General features: G+C 44.2%; 1 protein-coding gene across 9 annotated transcripts; it reads left to right on the top strand.

The window, feature by feature from the left end:
• Positions 1-1,065: 1,065 nt before the first annotated feature.
• Positions 1,066-22,735, top strand: LOC117516997 (torsin-1A-interacting protein 2-like). 9 transcript variants are annotated; one of them, XM_034177899.1, is made up of 10 exons: positions 1,066-1,166; positions 11,643-11,732; positions 11,868-11,924; positions 12,052-12,099; positions 12,276-12,332; positions 12,439-12,507; positions 14,491-14,682; positions 14,955-15,071; positions 18,435-18,611; positions 21,353-22,735. In XM_034177899.1, exons 2-10 carry the CDS (start codon positions 11,696-11,698, stop codon positions 22,111-22,113), a joined length of 1,515 nt encoding a protein of 504 aa, XP_034033790.1. In that variant the 5' UTR covers positions 1,066-1,166; positions 11,643-11,695; the 3' UTR covers positions 22,114-22,735. The 9 variants fall into 9 exon arrangements, with proteins under 9 accessions (XP_034033790.1, XP_034033789.1, XP_034033785.1 ...); XM_034177898.1 differs by having other exon boundaries at positions 12,273-12,332; XM_034177894.1 differs by having other exon boundaries at positions 12,031-12,099; positions 12,273-12,332.
• The last annotated feature ends 574 nt before the right edge of the window (positions 22,736-23,309 follow it).

Genomic DNA, 23,309 nt, shown 5'->3' with positions numbered 1-23,309 from the left:
CTCCACCCACTCCATCCTGCCTGCACTCTCTTCTTCACCTCTCTACCACATACTTTTGGCAGTTGATCCCAAGTATTTAAACTCCTCTACTTTTACCATTTCTACTCCTTGTTACCGCACTATTCCACCTCTCTCTCATTCACACAGATATACTAAGTCTTGCTCCTATTGACTTTCATTCCCCTGCTCTCCAGAGTGTATTTCCACATTTTCAAGCTAGACTCAACCGGCTCACTACTCACTACAGATCAAAAGGTCATCTGCAAACATCTTATTCCATGGAGACTCCTGTCTGATTTCATCCGTCAACCTGTCCATCACCATTGGGAACAAGAAAGGACTCAGAGCTGATCCTTGGTGTAATTCCACCTCCACCTTGAATGAATCTATCATTCCACCAGGATTTCCCCTTGTAGTGAAGCAGATAATGGGAAAATCATGCATTTGGTGGTAAAAACACCAAGTTTTGCATGGTGATTCCCATGATATTACTCAAGATATATGGTCAATTAGCCACTTGAAAATTCAAGATGGCTGTGAGTTTTCAAGATGGCCACCAAAATGACTATCAAAAATACATTTTTGCATAGAAATGTTCCTATTTCAAGTCAGTCAAAAAGGAATCCCCAATAGCCACGGCAGTAGGGAGCATATTTAAATCATGCTGTAAATCTTAAATGATGGATGCAATATTTTTGTTCAATTCCTTGAATTAAAGTTAAAAGTGTACACTACGAGCATGTTTAATTTCAACTCTAGTAAGTCCCTTCGGCTGCTCCCTTGTTTGCACTCGGGGTCGCCACAGCAAATCCAAGGTGGATCTGCATGTTGAATTGACACAGGTTTTACGCCGGATGCCCTTCCTGACGCAACTCCACGTTACATGGAGAAATGTGGCAGGGGTGGGATATGAACCCGGAGCCTTCTGAAATGAAACCAAGCGCATTAACCACCTGGCCACTACCCTTGCTTCAATTTCAACTCTATTGAGGTGAAATATTACCCAGAGTGACTCCCTCCGGCCGAATAGGTGGCGATAGTTTACTCCGGCCAGCTGTCAAACAACGAAGACGAAGAAGAAGCGATCGTTGTCATCGTCTTCTGCTTCAAGAGACACCTAAACGTTACGCTCAGGGGCGATTTACCACAGAGATGTGATTACTCAGGTGTGTTGTTTATGATAATATACATAGCGCGACATATTTAACAGCCTGTAGGCTGGTATTTAGGCGAAGTGATCCGATGACTTCACTAATTGTTGGACTTTGTCGTTGACGTTGCGAGCTCGAGCTAGTTAGCAAAAATCCTAATGTTTCGTTTTAGGCGCGCGTTGCATTGTGGGCTTCAGCTTTTTTGCTTCACTCTGATTCAGATGTCAAAATTACACGTTGAGTTCTAAATTATATTTGTGGTTTTTCTGAAGGGATTCCCTTCGGAGCAGAGTCTTTAAAGTGAGTGTTGCTACAGACCAATTCGTGTCTCTTATTGTGCTGAAAAACTTTTTCTTATTTGATTTAACGAAGTGGATATTTTTCCGTGACCAGAAGAGGTCTTACTTGGGGAGTTATAGTTAGGGTTAGGGGAAGAGAGGGTTAGAAAAAATTAAAACACGTAACGAAAATATTATATTATTTATGTTTTTAATATTTATATTTAATATAAAAACCCAGTGGGTCACGTGATGACGTTGTCGCGCTCGACCAATCACAGCGGATTGCTTGTCAGCATTGGTCAGAATGACAATGTTTCATTGTCACTGAACATAACCCGACTCAGTGGTATATGCATGTTAAATATAAAAAGATAAAAATGATCCAACCAACAACTCACGTGTCTAATATATAAAGCGGACCGTGTGTGTTCGTTTGCTATGCACAGCCACAGTAATTAAGCAATCCACACCAAACTTGCTATGGTGATGGGGGCACCAAGGGGAGGTCACTGGGGCCCTTAGGTTGAAAGGGTATGTATGGGAACACACACACACACACAGTCAGTCTTATGTGTCAAATCAAGACTTGCTCACTGGAACCCCTATTTTCCCAGTTTACATGATACTCAGGTGGTCAGGTAGCAAGCATCACACTTTACTTACTACATAGTAGCGACTGGCTAGGGTGCACTTTAATTACAATCCAAACGGGCCAACGCATGCCATGTGCCAGTTCAAGCGTACGTTTTTTCAGTTAAAATGGACCTGCTGTGTACAGCATGCCAGAGCATTGCAGTGATATGACATGCTATAATCTTTTATCATTATTCACTTGAGTCTCATGAATGTCACAAATTGCTCTATGAACATCAATGCTGACAACATACACACAATGCAATGCAACTTACTAAAGTGACATGAAATATACAATGATATGGCTAAAATTTTCTTTATTACCCGTGCATAGAACGGGTAACTCAGCTACTATAATAAATAACAGTAATAGCAAGTAATAAATATTAATAAGTCACAATGTAAACTACTCAACAAAATCAGTTCTAAATTGTAAATTCAAGGTTGTAAGTTGTAAATTCCAGGTTCATCAGTTGTTTACAGGTCTCAAACACATTTAAAGATGTTTCTGTGCATTTTGACAGCTGCATAGGTAGTGATTCTTCTACCATAGATTTGGTGTTGTGGGTGAAAGGTCTACAAGCTCCAATTATTAACTATTATTATTCTCCTGTCTGCACGCTACAATAAAAGCATTTTAACACCAGTCATATGGTGGCTGCATTCAGAACACAGGAAAAAGCTCTGCTGTCAAATGGAATGCCTGTAGGCTAATGTTAGCAATTTGATAGAGACGTGAGTATCAGTCTTAACTTGTCTCATAAATTGTCTCATTGTAATGTTCTGTCAAGTATGGCGATGCACAGCTTGCAAGTAAACACACTGAATGACCACATTTTTGGATGCTTTCTGTGCTTTATTTTTATTAATTAGTTAATTCATTATTTAATTAATTAATTATAAGAATTTTCTCTCAAAAATTCTTGAAAGGGTAGTTGTAAAACAGCTAACTGATCACCTGAAGAGTTTCAGTCAGGTTTTAGAATTCATCATAATACAGAAACAGCATTAGTGTTGGGGAAAGTGTAGTGACACGGACCCACAACAGGGGGCGCAAATGAACGGTCAATAGATGAGCCAAAAGGTAACAATTTAATGTTGTGAATGTGCACAACGATTATACAGACAATCACAGAATCTGATAGCAGTCAATGCACAAAGGTGACGTGTGGGCAGACTCGAGGATAGAAGACGTCTGCCCTGAGAAGAGCCGGAACCACACGATTTCCACCGCCACAGAACCTGGTGAATACTGGAGCCGCCAAGTCCCGAATTCCCAGGTGATCACCGTCCCCGACTGTCGGATCTGGTACTGCTGGCGAGGAGCACAAACAGTGAGATGTGGGTGTGTGCACACCCAGTAACAAAAACAGTCAGAAGGTGGAAAGTCACCTCCACCTCTAATCACACACTCGTGCAGCTCCTGTTAAACCACTTATCTGGTTTGGGTGTGAAGCGAAGCTGTCACTGTTCACACCAAACGCTAATCCAGCAGATAAGGCACACCACAGGAAAACGGCTGCAAAAGAGTTCAGACTATTATTTAGTTTTAAGTCAGCAGAGAAATTACCTTCACAGGTAGATGATATCTCGGCAGCGAGGTGGAGATGACGTCCGGCTTTTATGGAGTGGATTGATGAAGTGGAGATGGGTGACAGCTGTCATGAGTTGATGAGTGACAGCTGTCAACCCCGGCTGTGTCCGTGGCGGCAGCGCCCTCTCGTGCCTGAAGCCCGCACTTCAGGCAGGGCGCCCTCTGGTGGTGGGCCAGCAGTACCGCCTCTTCTGGCGGCCCACACAACAGGACCCCCCCTCAACGGGCGCCTCCTGGCGCCCGACCAGGCTTGTTCGGGTGACGGTGGTAGAAGTCGGCCAGGAGGGCCGGGTCCAGGATGAAACTCCTCTTCACCCAGGAGCGTTCCTCTGGTCCATACCCCTCCCAGTCCACCAAATACTGAAACCCCCGGCCCTTACGACGGACGTCCAGGAGCCTGCGCACAGTCCATGCAGGCTCCCCGTCGATGATCCGGGCAGGAGGCGGCGCCGGTCCAGGAGTGCAGAGGGTGGAGGTGTGGTATGGCTTGACACGTGAGACATGAAAGTGAAGTGAAGCTGAAGCTACCAGCTTCACTGCGGCCGGACTGAGGACTTTGAGGATCTGGAATGGTCCAATGTAACGTTCCTTCAGCTTAGGGGAGTCCACTTGTAAGGGGATGTCCTTCGTTGATAGCCATACCTCCTGCCCGGGCTGGTAAGCAGGGGCCGGGGAATGCCGGCAATCTGCATGGGCCTTAGCCCTCGTCCGGGCCTTCAACAAGGCACAGCGGCCGGTGCGCCACACCCGTCGGCATCTTCGCAGGTGGGCCTGGACCGAGGGCACACCGACCTCTCCCTCCACCACGGGGAACAGTGGGGGCTGATACCCCAGACACACTTCTCACGGGGAGAGGCCAGTGGCAGAGGACACCTGGCTGTTATGGGCGTACTCGATCCAGGCCAGATGGTCACTCCAGGCCGACGGGTGCGCGGACGTGACGCAGCGGAGAGCCTGTTCAAGTTCTTGGTTGGCCCGCTCTGCCTGTCCGTTCATCTGAGGATGATACCCGGACGAGAGGCTCACGCTGGCCTCCAGTTCCCTGCAGAAACTCCTCCACACCTGGGAGGAGAACTGAGGACCACGGTCCGAGACGATGCCCGCTGGTATCCCATGCAGACGCACGACGTGGCGGACCAGGAGGTCTGCTGTCTCCTGGGCCGTTGGGAGCTTCGGGAGGGCCACGAAGTGGGCCGCCTTGGAGAATCGGTCCACTATCGTGAAGATGGTCGTCATGCCCTGGGACGGTGGGAGACCCGTGACAAAGTCCAGGCCAATGTGGGACCAGGGGCGACGAGGCACCGGTAGAGGCTGCAGAAGTCCTTGTGTCTTTGTGTGGTCTGCCTTGCCCCTGGCACAGGTGGTACAGGCCTGGACATACTCCCGGACGTTGGCCTCCATAGACGCCCACCAGAAGCGCTGCCGGACAACTGCCACGGTCCTTCGCACCCCCGGATGACAGGAGAGCTTGGAACCGTGACAGAAGTCCAAGACTGCAGCTCTGGCCTCTGGTGGGACGTATAAACGGTTCTTCGGACCGGTTCCTGGGTCCGGGCTCCGTGCCAGGGCCTCCCGGACGGTTTTCTCCACGTCCCAGGTGAGGGTGGCCACGATAGTGGACTCAGGAATGATCGACTCCGGTGGATCCGACAGCTCCGTCTTGACTTCATCTTCGTGTACCCGGGACAAGGCATCCGATCTCTGGTTCTTGGTCCCGGGGCGATAGGTGATCCGGAAGTCAAAATGCCCGAAGAACAGTGACCAGCGGGCTTGCCTGGGGTTCAGCCGCTTGGCGGTCCTGATATACTTCAGGTTCCGATGGTCAGTGAAAACCGTGAACGGCACAGACGCTCCCTCCAACAGGTGTCTCCACTCCTCAAGAGCCTCTTTCACCGCAAGGAGTTCTTGATTGCCGACGTCATAGTTCCGTTCAGCTGGGGTCAACCTGCGAGAAAAGCAGGCACACGGGTGAAGAACCTTATTGGTCTCTCCGCTCTGGGATAGCACGGCTCCTATCCCTGAGTCAGAAGCGTCCACTTCAACCACAAACTGGCGGCTAGAGTCGGGCTGCACCAGAACTGGTGCAGACGAGAACCGGCGTTTCAACTCCATGAACGCGGCTTTGCACCGATCCGACCAGGTGAAGGGGACTTTTGGAGAGGTCAGGGCTGTCAGGGGGCTAACTACCTGACTGTAGCCCTTAATGAACCTCCTATAGAAAATTGCAAAGCCGAGGAACTGTTGCAGCTTCCTACGGCTTGTTGGTTGGGGCCAATCTCTCACCGCCGCAACCTTGGCCGGATCAGGGGCGACGGAGTTGGAGGAGATGATGAACCCCAGGAAGGACAAAGAGGTGCGGTGAAACTCACACTTCTCGCCCTTCACAAACAGCCGGTTCTCCAACAACCGCTGCAGGACCTGACGTACATGCTGGACATGAGTCTCAGGGTCCGGGGAAAAGATGAGTATGTCATCCAGATATACGAAGACGAATCGGTGCAGGAAGTCCCACAAGACGTCGTTTACCAATGCTTGGAACGTCGCGGGGGCGTTAGTGAGGCCGAACGGCATGACCAGGTACTCAAAATGACCTAATGGGGTGTTAAATGCCATCTTCCATTCGTCTCCCTTCCGGATCCGAACCAGGTGGTACGCATTCCTAAGGTCCAGTTTGGTGAAAATTTGGGCTCCATGCAGGGGCGTGAACACTGAATCCAACAGGGGTAAAGGGTATCGATTACGAACCGTTATGTCGTTCAGCCCCCTGTAATCAATGCATGGACGGAGTCCGCCATCTTTCTTGCCCACAAAAAAGAAACCTGCACCCATCGGGGAGGTGGAATTCCGGATCAGCCCGGCAGCTAATGAGTCCCGGATGTAGGTCTCCATTGATTCGCGCTCAGGACGTGAGAGATTGTACAGCCTGCTGGACAGGAACTCAACGCCCGGGACCAAATCAATGGCACAATCGTACGGACAGTGCGGGGGAAGGGTGAGCGCCAGATCCTTGCTGAAGACGTCAGCAAGATCGTGGTACTCAACCGGCACCGCCGTCAGATTGGGAGGGACTTTAACCTCCTCATTAGCATTTACACCGGGAGGAACCGAGGATCCTAAACAATTACGGTGGCAGGTTTCGCTCCACTGAGCCACAACCCCAGACGGCCAGTCAATCCGGGGATTGTGTTTAATCATCCATGGGAAGCCCAAAATCACGCGGGAGGTAGAAGGAGTAACAAAAAACTCAATCTCCTCCCGGTGATTTCCAGACACTACCAGGGTTACACGTAGTGTCTTGTGTGTGATAAAAGGGAGAAGAGTGCCATCTAGTGCTCGCACCTTCACTGGCGAAGAAAGCACCACCAGAGGGAGCCCTGCCTCCCTTGCCCATATGCTATCCAGCAGATTCCCTTCTGACCCCGTGTCCACCAGTGCTGGGGCTTGAAGGGTTAAATCCCCGCTCAGGATTGTATCTGGGAGTCGTGTTGAAAGATGTGTATGACCCACGTGAATGTTTTGACCCCCCCTCAGCCCAGTCTCTAAGGGTGGGCGTTTGTGTTTTGACCGTTTGAGGCAGTCTCTCTGCTGATGCTCACTCGAGCTGCAGACAAAGCACTCCCCGCGGACCAGCCTCCTCTGTCTGAATGTGGCCCTGCTTGTGTCCCTAGCATCGTCTGCAGGGGGAGCTGTAGCCACACGGAGCGCTGTGGCTGTGGAGCGTGGGGAAGACGGCTCCCTTTCGGACCCCGGAGGAAGAGGGACGGCTTGTGCCTGACCACGCCCTTCGTCTCTCTCCCGACGGCGTTCTTCTAACCGATTGTCCACTCGTATAACCAAATCGATAAGCTCAGCCAAATCCCGCGGTTCCTCCTTAGCCACCAGGTGCTCCTTCAGGACCGACGACAGTCCGTTTATGAAGGCGGCGCGGAGCCGGATCTCGCAGCCGTGATGCGGAAGGCGACTGCATATTCGGCTGCGCTCCAGCGCCACTGTCTCATTGACAGCAGCACGGTAGACGCGGTTTCGCCTCTGTTAGGGTGATCAAAAACAGTTCTGAGCTCCCTCACAAACCCAGTGTAAGAGGCAAGGAGCCGTGAACTTTGTTCCCAAAGCGCTGTAGCCCAAGCGCGTGCCTCACCCCGAAGCAAATTAATCACGTAAGCCACCTTGCTGGCATCAGACGTGTACATCATGGGACGCTGTGCAAAGATGAGTGAACACTGCATAAGAAAGTCCGCATACGTCTCCACACAACCTTCGTACGGCTCTGGGGGGCTTATGTATGCTTCAGGGGATGGTGGGGGGGGTCGTTGAATGACCAGTGGAATGTCTGTATTCGGCACCGGGTCGGCAGGAGGAGGAGCTGCAGCAGCGCCCTGAGCGTGCGCTTCCACCTGTGCGGTGAGAGCCTCCATCCTGCGATTAAGGATGATGTTTTGCTCGGTCATCAGGTCCATCCGAGCGGTAAAGGCGGTGAGGATGTGCTGCAACTCACCAATCACGCCTCCAACCGACGCCTGTGCACCCTGCTCTTCCATTGGCTGTCCAACAGATGGTTGACGCCCCTCGGGATCCATGACATTGGCCGAGATATCCTGTTGGGGAAAGTGTAGTGACACGGACCCACAACAGGGGGCGCAAATGAACGGTCAATAAATGAGCCAAAAGGTAACAATTTAATGTTGTGAATGTGCACAATGATTATACAGACAATCACAGAATCTGATAGCAGTCAATACACAAAGGTGACGTGTGGGCAGGCTCGAGGATAGAAGACGTCTGTCCTGAGAAGAGCCGGAACCACACGATTTCCACGGCCACAGAACCTGGTGAATACTGGAGCCGCCATGTCCCAAATTCCCAGGTGATCACCGTCCCCGACTGTCGGATCTGGTACTGCTGGCGAGGAGCACAAACAGTGAGATGTGGGTGTGTGCACACCCAGTAACAAAAACAGTCAGAAGGTGGAAAGTCACCTCCACCTTTAATCACACACTCGTGCAGCTCCTGTTAAACCACTTATCTGGTTTGGGTGTGAAGCGAAGCTGTCGCTGTTCACACCAAACGCCAATCCAGCAGATAAGGCACACCACAGGAAAACGGCTCCAAAGGAGTTCAGACTATTATTTAGTTTTAAGTCAGCAAAGAAATTACCTTCACAGGTAGATGATATCTCGGCAGCGAGGTGGAGATGACGTCCGGCTTTTATGGAGTGGATTGATGAAGTGGAGATGGGTGACAGCTGTCATGAGTTGATGAGTGATAGCTGTCAACCCCGGCTGTGTCCGTGGCGGCAGCGCCCTCTCGTGCCTGAAGCCCGCACTTCAGGCAGGGCGCCCTCTGGTGGTGGGCCAGCAGTACCTCCTCTTCTGGCGGCCCACACAACAGTTAGTGAAGGTTACAAATGATCTTTTTATGGCCTCAGACAGTGGACTCATCTCTGTGCTTGTTCTGTTAGACCTCAGTGCTGCTTTTGATACTGTTGACCATAAAATTTTATTACAAAGATTAGAGCATGCCATACGTATTAAAGGCACTGCGCTGCGGTGGTTTGAATCATATTTATCTAATAGATTACAATTTGTTCATGTAAATGGGGAATCGTCTTCACAGACTAAGGTTAATTATGGAGTTCCACAAGGTTCTGTGCTAGGACCAATTTTATTCACTTTATATATGTTTCCCTTAGGCAGTATTATTAGACGGCATTGCTTAAATTTTCATTGTTACGCAGATGATACCCAGCTTTATCTATCCATGAAGCCAGAGGACACACACCAATTAGCTAAACTGCAGGATTGTCTTACAGACCTAAAGACATGGATGACCTCTAATTTCCTGCTTTTAAACTCAGATAAAACGGAAGTTATTGTACTTGGCCCCACAAATCTTAGAAACATGGTGTCTAACCAGATCCTTACGCTGGATGGCATTACCCTGACCTCTAGTAATACTGTGAGAAATCTTGGAGTCATTTTTGATCAGGATATGTCATTCAATGCGCATATTAAACAAATATGTAGGACTGCTTTTTTGCATTTGCGCAATATCTCTAAAATTAGAAAGGTCTTGTCTCAGAGTGATGCTGAAAAACTAATTCATGCATTTATTTCCTCTAGGCTGGACTATTGTAATTCATTATTATCAGGTTGTCCTAAAAGATCCCTGAAAAGCCTTCAGTTAATTCAAAATGCTGCAGCTAGAGTGCTAACAGGGACTAGAAACAGAGAGCATATCTCACCCATATTGGCCTCTCCTCATTGGCTTCCTGTTAATTCTAGAATAGAATTTAAAATTCTTCTTCTTACTTATAAGGTTTTGAATAATCAGGTCCCATCTTAGGGACCTCATAGTACCATATCACCCCAATAGAGTGTTTCGCTCTCAGACTGCAGGCTTACTTGTGGGTCCTAGGGTTTGTAAGAGTAGAATGGGAGGCAGAGCCTTCAGCTTTCAGGCTCCTCTCCTGTGGAACCAGCTCCCAATTCAGATCAGGGAGACAGACACCCTCTCTACTTTTAAGATTAGGCTTAAAACTTTCCTTTTTGCTAAAGCTTATAGTTAGGGCTGGATCAGGTGACCCTGAACCATCCTTTAGTTATGCTGCTATAGACTTAGACTGCTGGGGGGTTCCCATGATGCACTGAGTGTTTCTTTCTCTTTTTGCTCTGTATGCACCACTCTGCATTTAATCATTAGTGATTGATCTTTGCTCCCCTCCACAGCATGTCTTTTTCCTGGTTCTCTCCCTCAGCCCCAACTAGTCCCAGCAGAAGACTGCCCCTCCCTGAGCCTGGTTCTGCTGGAGGTTTCTTCCTGTTAAAAGGGAGTTTTTCCTTCCCACTGTTGCCAAGTGCTTGCTCACAGGGGGTCGTTTTGACCATTGGGGTTTTTACGTAATTATTGTATGGCCTTGCCTTACGATATAAGGCGCCTTGGGGCAACTGTTTGTTGTGATTTGGCGCTATATAAATAAATTTGATTTGATTTGATTAATTATTACATACTTATAAGAAAGCAGATTTATGACACTAAATACTGCCTTGTTAAGTATTGTTTTGAATTGTTTATGAAGAGTAGTTGCAGTTTATTCACCTAAATCATAGGTGTCAAACTGATTCCAGAAAGGGCCAAGAGGGTGCAGGTTTTCTTTGTAACCACCAACTCCAGCAGGTGATTTCACTGATGAACATCACTTTGAGCAGATGGAAAGAGTTTATCAGTGAAATCATCTGGTGGAGTTGGTGGTTACAAAGAAAACCTGCACCCTCTTGGCCCTTTCTGGAATCAGTTTGACACCTATGACTAAATTATCAAGAGTGGGAGTGTGGCAGGCTGGCTGGGTCTTTGAAATATTATTTTGTCTGGGACTGTGAACCCATTGTTTGTATCTTCTCATTTGTCTTCTACTTGGAAGATAAATTTATATGAAGTGCCATGCTTGCGCCTAGATTTTTGAGACTGATCAAACTGATCCACATTAGTCTCAAATGACTGGTTTGCCTTTTCAAGGCATACCTTTCCACAAAGTTTCATTAAGGTCTGTCAGCATTTTTTTTTTTTTTGATATTTTGCTGAGAAACAAATAAACAGCAATGGAAACAGCTTCTTGGCAGAGGTTTAAAAAGTTGCTTATAATAGTCAGGCTTGGCAAGAGTGCTGCAAGAGATTGACATTATCTGGAAAGCAAAGAACAGATGGGCAACTGGTGATCACTTTCAGGTTTTTTTTTGTTGTTGTTTTTTTTTTTAGCTCAAGCTGGTGTCTTAAGATATTTTGTTTTATCTGACCAAGAGCCTGAAACATTGAGATATTTCACCCAGTTAAGCTATTAATTTATAATAATTGCTTGAAAACACAGAAAATTGAAAATGATTACTCTGTCTGAGTAGCAAGAAGCAGAGAATTATTGACACACCCATTAATCAAAATAGTTGGCAGTGCTTTGTCAGTTAACTGAGTAACGTGCATGAATGTTTTCAGCTCCACTCTGACGTGTCCAGTGAATTCTGAGTGAGGTGCCACAGTTCAGAGACATGGAAGAACAAGTCACAGACAACCAGCACATCACAGGTACTCAAAAACATCTAACAACAGTCAGCTATCCTGGGCTGTTTAAGTGAGAAAACACTTACCATTGTGGTTTAAAATATTGCCATATATTCACTGATAAAGAATGAAAGTAAGATGTGGATCACATCTCAGCAGGTGATGGTTACAAGCAGGAAGAAGCTCATGCTGTTCTGAAACAACAAAATCTACAAGGTAAAATAAGACATACTGATACACAAGTAAAGTCAAAAGTTATGCAGTCTGTGTGTGCATGTATAACTCTACATAGTAGTGTTGGTTTCACAATTATAATATTCAGTGACATCATCCGCTAATGCAGAGGCTGAAAGTGACGAGGAAGAAGACATACAGCAGCTTGCACTTCAAGGTGAGTATTTGGTGTAGTTTATGTAATATTTACGCACAGATTGGTTTGTGCATCTTTAGCAACACCACCGTCAGGTCCACACGTATTTGGACACACTTACCATTGTGGTTTAAAATATTGCCATATATTCACTGATAAAGAAGAATGAAAGTAAAATGTGGATCACATCTCAGCAGGTGATGGTTACAAGCAGGAAGAACCGCATGCTGTTCTGAAACAACAAAATCTACAAGGTAAAATAAGACATACTGATACACAAGTAAAGTCAAAAGTCTTGCAGTCTGTGTGGGCGTGTATAATTCTACATAATAGTGTTGGTTTCACAATTATAATATTCAGTGACATCATCAGCTAATGCAGAGGCTGAAAGTGACGAGGAAGAAGACATACAGCAGCTTGGACTCCAAGGTGAGTATTCGGTGTAGTTTATGTAGTATTTACACACAGATTGGTTTGTGCATCTTTAGCAACACCACCGTCAGGTTCACACGTATTTGGACAACAGTGCAGCTTTTATTGTTTTGCATTCATCACAATGGAGTTTAATTTAAACATTCAAGAGCAGGTGAGATAAGCCTGGAGTGGTGAAGATGCGCTCTGGAGAGAAGAGGAATTGAAGTCAGTAGGAGCAAGACTGAGTACATGTGTGTGAATGAGAGGGGGATGCGGTCTAATAGCGCGGTTACAAGGAGTAGAGGTGGTGAAGGTGGATGAGTGTAAATACTTGGTCAACTATCCAAAGTAGTAATGAAGACTGTGGTGGAGAGGTGAAGAAGAGAGTGCAGGCAGGCTGGAGGAAGGTGGTAGGAGTGAATTATGACAGAAGGGTATCTGTAAGAGTAAAGAGGAAAGTCTACAAGACAGTAGTGAGACCAGCTATGTTGTACGGCTTAGAGATGGTGGCGCTAACAAAAAGACAGGAGGCAGAGCTGGAGATGCTGTTTTTTTCCTCCTCCCCTGGGAATGGGAGGGGGAGTGGTGAGGATGCACAGGATTCAGATTGAACATATCAGAGGAACACAACAGGTAGGGTGGTTTGGAGACAAAGTCAGAGAGGTAAGACTGAGATGAGATTTGTTTTAAACTGATTACAGTTTTTGAGTGATAGGAATATCATGATGATCTTTGGACTTAAATGTCTACTGGCTTGATTTGTAGTAGGCTAATTTATTTAAATTGCCCTAAGTAAATAATTAATTTGCAACAGAACACTGTGTGTGTGTGTGTGTGTGTGTGTGTGTGTGTGTGTGTGTGTGTGTGTGTGTGTGTGTGTGTGTGTGTGTGTGTGTGTGTGTGTGTGTGTGTGTGTGTGTGTGTGTGTGTGTGTGTGTGAGAGAGAGAGGATGTAAAGTAAGTAAAATAATTAAGTCAGAACATCTGGAGAACAATTTTTCATTCCCAAAAGTCAGGTTCCTTCTTCAGGGCCATATTTGAAGAAAGATGCAGAATAAGTATTATTAACTGAGTGCAAGGTCTGTACGGGAAAATATCAGGCTGAGCGTTAGTGAGGTCTGTGCAAAAACAGTGAGGTCTGATGTTCCCGTACAGACTGAGTAAGCGAGGTTAATAATTCATTTATTATATGGGTATTTTATATATATATATTTCTTCACCTCTGTGAAGAACTTGCTTAAGCCCCGGTCACACGGGACTAACGAAGGACGCCAAAGCGAAACAAGAAATCTGGACTTGCGTTGACTTTCGGAGACATCGTTTAACCGTTGTCCAGCTTCATTCCTGCACCTGGCGCGTCGTCAGAACTTTCAAACTGTTGAAAAATGTGAACGATTCCTGACGACAACCTCAATTCATCTGTAATCTGTTTTGCTTTCTGTCTTGACAGCTCCTCATCGTTTGCGTAGTTCCAGTAACGTCAGCGTTGCATTTCTGATTTGGAACGAATGTGATACGCGATCCAGACTGATTGTCATAGTAATGGTCTGATATGGGAAAATATCAGCCAATCAGAGCGCACATAGCGTTGTAGCCATATAAAAATAAAGGATTATTAACCGACTTTATTAAACTTGCTAACAGATGGTCTGGTTGTTAGCTGGTAAACTTTCAATCTGTGTGTTTTTTCAGATGGTGTTCAGATATTTATGGACTACGTTCATGTCTGACTTGCCTTTTCTAATCGCGTGTTTAGGTTTTGATTTGTAAAGAAAATATGCATTTTGGACTGATTGTCAGGAAACCGGTCCGATATGGGAAAATATCAGACTGGAAATCAGTCAATCAGAGTGCGTGTAGCGTTGTAGCCATATAATAATTGTGTTTATCACAATGGTCTTCTTACATATTAGAAGATCATTCCATATATTAGGCTTATTGCTCAAAAAAATGACTATTGCACCACCTCTATCTATATTTATCTCTCCCATTGCTCAGATGATGGAGGAAACGCTCAGATTGCTTTAGCTTTGGAGACGGAAAAAGAGACACTAACCTCACCACAGGAGACTCCAGCAGAAGACAACATAGTTGAACAGGCAAATAATGTTGAAACCACCGGTCGTGTCACTGAGCATGAGACAACTGTGGATAAATTTACAAGGCCTATTGCTGTTGGAATTCTTGGAGGTAATTTAATTAAATGAATGAATGAATTGTTAAATCATAGATCTTATTAAAGCAATGATAGTTGTGATTTCTTGATCACGGGACAAATGAGTCGAAAGGTTGTTGCCATGTCAGCAGCTTTAATGCTACACAACTCATGTTTATGCAGTGTCTTCTGAGCTTTGCAGAGAGCCTAGAGTTTTAAATCTTACTTTAAACAAGGTTTGGAGTAATTTATGCTTGATTTGTGAATGTTAAAATGTTGCCATTTCCATCTGGCAAACACCGTACAGGGTTCAACAATGCTTCAGAAACAACATCACCGAACCCTTGTGACAAACAGGGCGAAGAAGCGGATGGAGTGAAAAGTCAACATCTGCTTTTTGTGGCCACTGAACAAACAGTCATAGGTGAGGTAAATGTGTAATGTAATTAAGTGTTTCAAACGCTGCACATTATTTATAAATTACACAAAAAAATTGGAAAAGAGAAGACTGAGATTAGCTTATATGCCATTGCTGTTCTTGCTGTCTCACACAGTCCAAACAAGTGTTTTTCCGAGTGGTATAGAAGTTATTTTGCCCCCTTTTATTCTAGAGAGTGATCTTTCCGTTTGAGAGCATGGTTTCTTAAATGTACTCATTATACTAGAGGTTTTTCTCATTCAGAGCTGCTGTTGCTGCTGCTTTATTTTACGGAGGTTGACATCCAGCTTAATAGTGCATTACTGCCATCTTCTGCTGCAGAGTGTGAATCACAGTACCTTCTTCAGTATACAGGAGCAGCTTGTCACACATGTAGATAGTGCTATTTTGTGGTCACAGATGATAATGTAGTATTTTTTCAGCTATAAATCACTTTGGAATATAAGTCGCAGAAACTCCCAAACTCGTATTAAAAAAAATGTAATTATTTTCTGGAAAATATGGTACACATTACTTGTTAGAGTATTTTGTTTTGCCCTTCTCAGGCAGTATTAAAAATAAAATAATTACTCATCATTGCACTGAACGGAGTTCAGGCCTTCAACGTCTCTAAATCAGTGGTGTCCAAAGACATTTGTTAATCAGTGAAATCACATGATGAAGAAAACCTGCACCCTCTAGGCTCTTTCGGGAATATCTTCAGACACCACTGTTGAAAAATTTTGTACATATATCTACCAGGGCTGAATATCTAATTTAATTTTTATGTCTATATAACGACAAGCTGCTTTTCCATCACTGCACGTTTAAAAGCCAACCCCCTGCATGAAAGGGTATTTTCTAACCAGCGTTCTTGACTGTTCTGGTGAGTTCAGGCCATAGAGCACGTGCTGGTGCCACGTATAGCTGTATCCACCCCAGTACTGAACCACCTTGGGTCCTGGATGCCAACCACCCAAACAGACTTCTCAAAAGTTACCATTTGTCTCCTGTGAGCATCCCCTGAATTGTTCCCTTTTATGGTAACGACTAACATGTCTGGATGAGGCGCCAAGCCAAATTTAACATTGAACTGAGAAGTGCACGTTACAAAATGGCTGACATGAAAATGAACATGGCAATAAAAATACTGCTTAAAACTCTGACTGCTGTTTGTGCGTATGTACCGAACAGCAGTTTGGAGTATTCAGCCTTCTTGGAGTCCCTGGCTGGAGTCCTGTACGGGACTCCAGTGGCAGAATCCATTGTTCTGGAGAGGCGTGACTGGGAAGAACATGATATTGTTTACCTTTAGGAGAGTACTACAACCCCTGGCAAAAATTATGGAATCACCGGCCTTGGAGGATGTTCATTCAGTTGTTTAATTTTGTAGAAAAAAAGCAGATCACAGACATGACACAAAACTAAAGTCATTTCAAATGGCAACTTTCTGGCTTTAAGAAACACTATAAGAAATCAGGAAAAAAAATTGTGGCAGTCAGTAACGGTTACTTTTTTAGACCAAGCAGAGGGAAAAAAATATGGCATCACCCAATTCTGAGGAAAAAATTATGGAATCATGAAAAACAAAAGAACGCTAGAACACATCACTAGTATTTTGTTGCACCACCTCTGGCTTTTATAACAGCTTGCAGTCTCTGAGGCATGGACTTAATGAGTGACAAACAGTACTCTTCATCAATCTGGCTCCAACTTTCTCTGATTGCTGTTGCCAGATCAGCTTTGCAGGTTGGAGCCTTGTCATGGACGATTTTCTTCAACTTCCACCAAAGATTTTCAATTGGATTAAGATCCGGACTATTTGCAGGCCATGACATTGACCCTATGTGTCTTTTTGCAAGGAATGTTTTCACAGTTTTTGCTCTATGGCAAGATGCATTATCATCTTGAAAAATGATTTCATCATCCCCAAACATCCTTTCAATTGATGGGATAAGAAAAGTGTCCAAAATATCAACGTAAACTTGTGCATTTATTGATGATGTAATGACAGCCATCTCCCCAGTGCCTTTACCTGACATGCAGCCCCATATCATCAATGACTGTGGAAATTTACATGTTCTCTTCAGGCAGTCATCTTTATAAATCTCATTGGAATGGCACCAAACAAAAGTTCCAGCATCATCACCTTGCCCAATGCAGATTTGAGATTCATCACTGAATATGATTTTCATCCAGTCATCCACAGTCCACGATTGCTTTTCCTTAGCCCATTGTAACCTTGTTTTTTTTTTCTGTTCGGGTGTTAATGATGGATTTCGTTTAGCTTTTCTGTATGTAAATCCCATTTCCTTTAGGCAGTTTCTTACAGTTCGGTCACAGACGTTGACTCCAGTTTCCTCCCATTTGTTCCTCTTTTGTTTTGTTGTGCATTTTCGATTTTTGAGACATATTGCTTTAAGTTTTCTGTCTTGACGCTTTGATGTCTTCCTTGGTCTACCAGTATGTTTGCCTTTAACAACCTTCCCATGTTGTTTGTATTTGGTCCAGAGTTTAGACACAGCTGACTGTGAACAACCAACATCTTTTGCAACATTGCGTGATGATTTACCCTCTTTTAAGAGTTTGATAATCCTCTCCTTTGTTTCAATTGACATCTCTCGTGTTGGAGCCATGATTCATGTCAGTCCACTTGGTGCAACAGCTCTCCAAGGTGTGATCACTCCTTTTTAGATGCAGACTAACGAGCAGATCTGATTTGATGCAGGTGTTAGTTTTGGGGATGAAAATTTACAGGGTGATTCCATAATTTATTCCTCAGAATTGAGTGAGTCCATATTTTTTTCCCTCTGCTTGGTCTAAAAAAGTAACTTACTGACTGCCACAATTATTTTTCCTGATTTCTTATAGTGTTTCTTAAAGCCAGAAAGTTGCCATTTGAAATGACTTTAGTTTTGTGTCATGTCTGTGATCTGCTTTTTTTCTACAAAATTAAACAACTGAATGAACATCCTCCGAGGCTGGAGATTCCAGAATTTTTGCCAGGGGTTGTATATCAGTATGACCTCAACCACTGTCAAGCAAAGAACAAAACTTTAATCTAAATGGACATGAAAAATGCTCAGACTTTCTTTTGGGATTCAGCTGTAAGCTTTTGTGTAAAGTTTGATTTGAATCTTGCTGATACTGGAAATGGGGTCTATAGTTGTAGAACTTGAGTTTCATGATAATAAACTAATGAGCTCAATGAGTTGTTGGGCTGAGAAACTTTGAATAAAGATAGAAAGCAATTGTTTATCATGTTGGTCTCCTTACATACTTGTATTAAACAATTATTTGATATATTATTGCTCAAAAAATGACGATTGCACCTGCTTCAACTGTATTTTTTTCTCTCATATTGCTCAGATGATGGAGATGCTCGGAATGCTTTTGCTTTGGAGACGGAAAATAAGACTGTAACCTCCTCAGCACAGGAGACTCCAGCAGAAGACAACATAGTTGAACAGGCAAATAATGTTGAAACCACTGGTCGTGTCAATGAGGATAATTTTACAATGTCGGTGGCTGTTGGAATTCTTGGAGGTAATTCATTTTTTAAATTATTTTTTTATTTAGATGGTCTGACTACCAGTTATATGGTAAATGGGGGTTTGAATTCACAGTAACTGTATTGTAAATTTAAAGTAACAATTGACCGACGCTATATTAGTTAAGTATTCCACAGAGCCAGAATAAAACCATTCACCGTGATCAAAATTTAAAGTAAAACACCACAGAAAATAGCAGGTTGTTTAAGAAACTGCATTACACTATTGAATGAAAGACTTCTTGAACCTGGTTGAGAAAATTCTGATTTTGAGCAGGTAAGCTGCTTTTTTTTCTCCTCGTTCTTCAACACCCACAGTGAACACGTAGGGTAAATGGTGAAGCTCAGTGACAGTCGGTGGCAAAATGCTGATTGGGGTGCAGGATCCATATATTCTGCCTGGATAATTTAACACACAGCCTTCCACAGACTAAACGCTAATTAAAAACAGTTCAGCTTGTCAACACATGTCGTCACGACTGATGTCACGTCAGATCTGGAAGCATGCAATGATCACACATAGTGTGGTGAAGCATGCATCACCACACTATGGACCAACCTTGGGTCTTAGATGGCAACCACCAGGCAGAACTGGCCAGACAACTAAATAACAGCAATTACATTTTTAGAACTGAGCCCAGTTTGACCTAAAAGTAACCTGAGGTTAATAAAATCTGGTCAGAAATGGGTGGAGACTAAATGCACCAGATTTAAGATGCAGTGGACCAGCAAAGAACCAGAATCATGAAAATTACAGACATGGAATGTGCCCTACTTAAACAACCATAGGAGATTTAAAGAGCAATAACAGGTCTAAAGTTGCACTGATCTAAACTCCTAATTAATTTAACAACTTTATTGAATTAGCCAGCATATACCCTGATGTCACCCCCACCTGTCCCAAATGCAAATTAGATGCTGCCACCCTTTTTCACATGTATTGGCTGTGCCCTCACTTACACATCTTTTGGAATGAGATTTTTCATACTCTTTCAAATATTCTGAAGCATGAACTCTATCCAAATTATGGTTCTATTTGGTACCTCTTGGCCTGATGACCCCCGACTAACTTCTGCTGAGCACCACATGGTCTCCTTCTCCCTCCTCTTGGCCAGGCGGGCCATTTTGCTTAGGTGGAAGGAAGCAACTTCGCCCACACACACTCAGTGGCTGAGAGACACTATGCGTTGTCTTACTCTTGAAAACGTGTTTTTCATTGAAAGGCACTGAGGGCAAATTTTATAAGACCTGGGGATCTTTTCTGACCTATTTTCATGACGCTCGTGTTGTAGAATGTGGCTGTGGGATAGGCCCCTGACATTTGAGTAGCTCAAGACTTGTACCTGCCCAATACTCAGGATGATTTTTGTTGTTGTTTTGTTTCTTTGTTGTTGTTGTTATACCTGTAATGCACATTTCCAACGTACCATTGCTGTTTTTATATTCACTTTGGAAAATTAATAAAAAGAATTTGAAAAGAATTTATCAACTTTAGCAAATGTTGCGGAGAAAGAACAAATGATCATATATGAAGATGTCATTAAGGACCAGTGATGTGAAGTGTGCACACTTCCTCCACTGTCCACAGGACTGGAATCCTACAGACTTGCCTAAGGTAGCTGTGAAAAAAAAAAAAAAATCTGCCACCATTCAAGCTTTAACTACATTCTGTGACATTACTCAAGCAAATATAAGTCGAGAGCAACTTATCATTAGGAAAACTTCTCTACATGTCCCAGGGGTAGGCAGAACGCTGGTGTCATAGTCATCACTGGTATTGTAGTGTGCTGTGATATGGATTGTGCAGTACAGTGAACACTGATAATACAGAACATACTTTGGGCTTTTTTTTAATTTTTTTTCATACCAAGGAGGAACAACAGACCAGATAATGAAAAGTAATGGCAAATATCCCTTAATTTTGAGATTGATAAAGTTTTGTGCGTGCGTGCGTGCGTGCGTGAGTTGTGGTGACTCAAAATACCTGTTAAAATACTTTTCTAATGCAGAAAAAAACATGACTTATTGGAGTGATATACTACAAAATTAGTAATACTGTTATATAATACTGTCACCATCCAAAAAAGTGAAAAATACTATGGTGTTAATTTTAGGTCACATTGCCTGCCCGTAAGTATCCTCCTTGTTAAAATGTCTGCCAGTTCATCCACTTCATCGCTGCTTTTCATTTACCTCATCGTTGTGGGTTTGAAATAACTTTTTGTCCATGTTGATTGATGCAGCCATCAGGTAAACATGAAACCAGCGTGTCTTCTTCAAGCCAACAGGTTCTGAATATTCAGAATAAAGGAGAATATTTAGAATTGAGATTCATGAGCTGTTAGTCCCAGCAACCAAGTATTCTTGAATGTTGTTGTTGTTCATTCGGCTGCTACCAGTTTTTTTTGTCCAGGGTCGCCACAGCGGATACAACCAGATCCGCATCTGTAATTGGCACAAGTTTTACGCCGGATGCCCTTCCTGACGCAACTCCAGTTTTACCCGGAGAAACACACACAGCCGCTGGTGTTCCAAAGAAGTTTCCCATCCCAGTACTAACCAGATCCTGCTCTGCTTAGCTTCTGAGATCTGACAGGATCAGGCTTACATAGAGCAGATCGGCTGCAACCAAGTATTCTTGAATACTGTATGTATTTGTGTGGTACATGTATGATAAGCGACTCCTAAATGGTTTTATGAATGAGTATTTGAGCTAGTGCATGTTTTTGCTCTGTAGGAAACAGAAGACTGTGGGCAGGCGCAGCCTTAATTCTTCTCGTTGCCATGCTGGTGCGTCTCCTCCACCCTATGTCGCCACGTGAGAACAGTGATGTGTTTCAAATAGACATCTTCCTCACGGAGCTGGAAAAAATGAAGACTGAGTTCCCTAACCAGCGTCCTGACCTGTGGAAGAGGAGCCGGATCCACCTCCAGAGACATCTCCAGACAGTCCAGCCAACAGAGCCCGTCAGCCTCATCCTGACTGCTGGCCTCAAAGGTGAGACGACGCTGCGCTGCCTGGCTCGTGGGCTAGGCTCCGCCTTCTCTTCTGCCCTCAATGCTTCTGTCCTCCACATCGATGGAGCCAGCAAAGCCGGCCAGGACAGCGATCAGGTCAAGCTCGACATTGACAGTCAGTTACAGAGCGCTTTTGATGGAAACAAACCGGTGGCTGTCATTAACCGCTTCGACGAGCTACCTCCAGGCTCCACCCTCATTTTCTATCGCTACTGTGACCATGAGAATGCTGCTTTCAAGAAGACCTTTCTGATCTTCACCGTTCTGCTGGCAGGAGAAGAGGAGATTCCCCCTCAGATGTGTTTGAATGCCGTGGAGGAGATGGTGGACGACTACCTTCAGACGAGGTTCCTGTCACATGACCATCCCATTGCCTTTGACAGGATGGACATTAACAAGTACGGGGGACTGTGGAGTCGCATTTCTCACCTCATCCTGCCTGTGGCAGCAGAGGCAGCAGTGGAACATGAAGGATGTTAGCTCAGGGACATGATAGTAACATCAGAAGCAAACACTTTGTTGAAGTTCTGGTCAAAGTGCCAAACTAGTGCGTGTGAGCACGACCCTCACAGGTCTCACCAACTCAGCCTGTAGGTGCGATTAAAGGCTGAAAGACTTTGATGAATAGATGATCACAACACATGAACATCATGTGGGATGTGTATTTTTTTTTAAATTACACATTTTTTAACAAATGTGTGGCACTTTATTTATGATTTTAATGTAATAATGTAACTACAGACCAAATGCAAAGTGAATTAAGCGGGAATGTTTTTAAATTTATGTGGAGAGATTTGATTGTGAAAGTTTCCCTTCATGTAAAAATGTATTTAATTTAATTTTCCTGTAGATAATTTTGTTTATAAAGACAAGAAAATATGGCACTTTTTTCTATCACAGTACAGATGATTATTTTAACAACATCTTTTTGCAAAAAAAATTACAGCTCTGGCACAGTGCACAGGAACTGAACTTTTTGTTTAATTTTTTGGATCACGTTACACTGGAGAAGGGTTTTTTTTTTCGGTTCTTTTTTAATGGAGAAAATCTGCTCATGAATGTGCCTTAAAGTACAAATAAAATAAAAGCTTGATCTCCAGAAGTCACATGTTTGCTGTTCAGATTCCTTGCATTTTCAGTGCCGTTTTCGAATGGATCCAGTCCTACACTACCTGCACTTTCTGTAGCACTCACACATTCTGAACTCGTTGAACAAGTTCGCGCTACTGCTCCCACATCACAAGATATTTGTTTTTAATTCAGCCGGCTTGTGTTGGTGTGCTGGCATGATTAAGACTCAATTGTTTCCTTTAATTAAACATCCAGGAACTAGTACCGGCCAACTTCATGCACTGTTCAGGAGTGTTTTGAAATGCTGAAAATTGTTCGAGTCTGTATCAAAAAGAAGACATGTTGAACCCTGACACCTGCTGGGTGGTTCAGAAATCACCTATATCGAATGTTGAAAGGTGGCAGTACAGGGTCTGTACATGCACAAACACGAGTGTGTGGTCTTTTGAAATTGCACATTTGCAACCTCAGTGGAAACTTAACAAAATTAAACGTGGTTATAAAAACCTGCTTACAGCATGGTCCATTTAAAGTGGCTGTAAAAAGTAAAAGTCTACATACAGTGGGGCAAAAAAGTAGTCAGTCCCTGATTGTGCAAACTCTAC

This window comes from Thalassophryne amazonica, chromosome 9, assembly GCF_902500255.1.
Source record: "Thalassophryne amazonica chromosome 9, fThaAma1.1, whole genome shotgun sequence".
Classification (NCBI taxonomy): Eukaryota; Metazoa; Chordata; class Actinopteri; order Batrachoidiformes; family Batrachoididae; genus Thalassophryne; species Thalassophryne amazonica.
The sequence above is the reverse complement of the archived record's forward strand: the minus strand, read 5'-3'. Positions and strand labels throughout refer to the sequence as shown.

Bases quoted from the DNA above. Each gene is read 5' to 3' on its own strand.
- LOC117516997 (XM_034177892.1), top strand. From the start codon at position 11,696: ATGGAAGAACAAGTCACAGACAACCAGCACATCACAG. The intron at 11,733-11,864 runs GTACTCAAAAAC...ATCACATCTCAG, and splicing joins AGACAACCAGCACATCACAG to CAGGTGATGGTTACAAGCAG. The intron at 18,612-21,352 runs GTAATTCATTTT...TTTGCTCTGTAG, and splicing joins GGCTGTTGGAATTCTTGGAG to GAAACAGAAGACTGTGGGCA.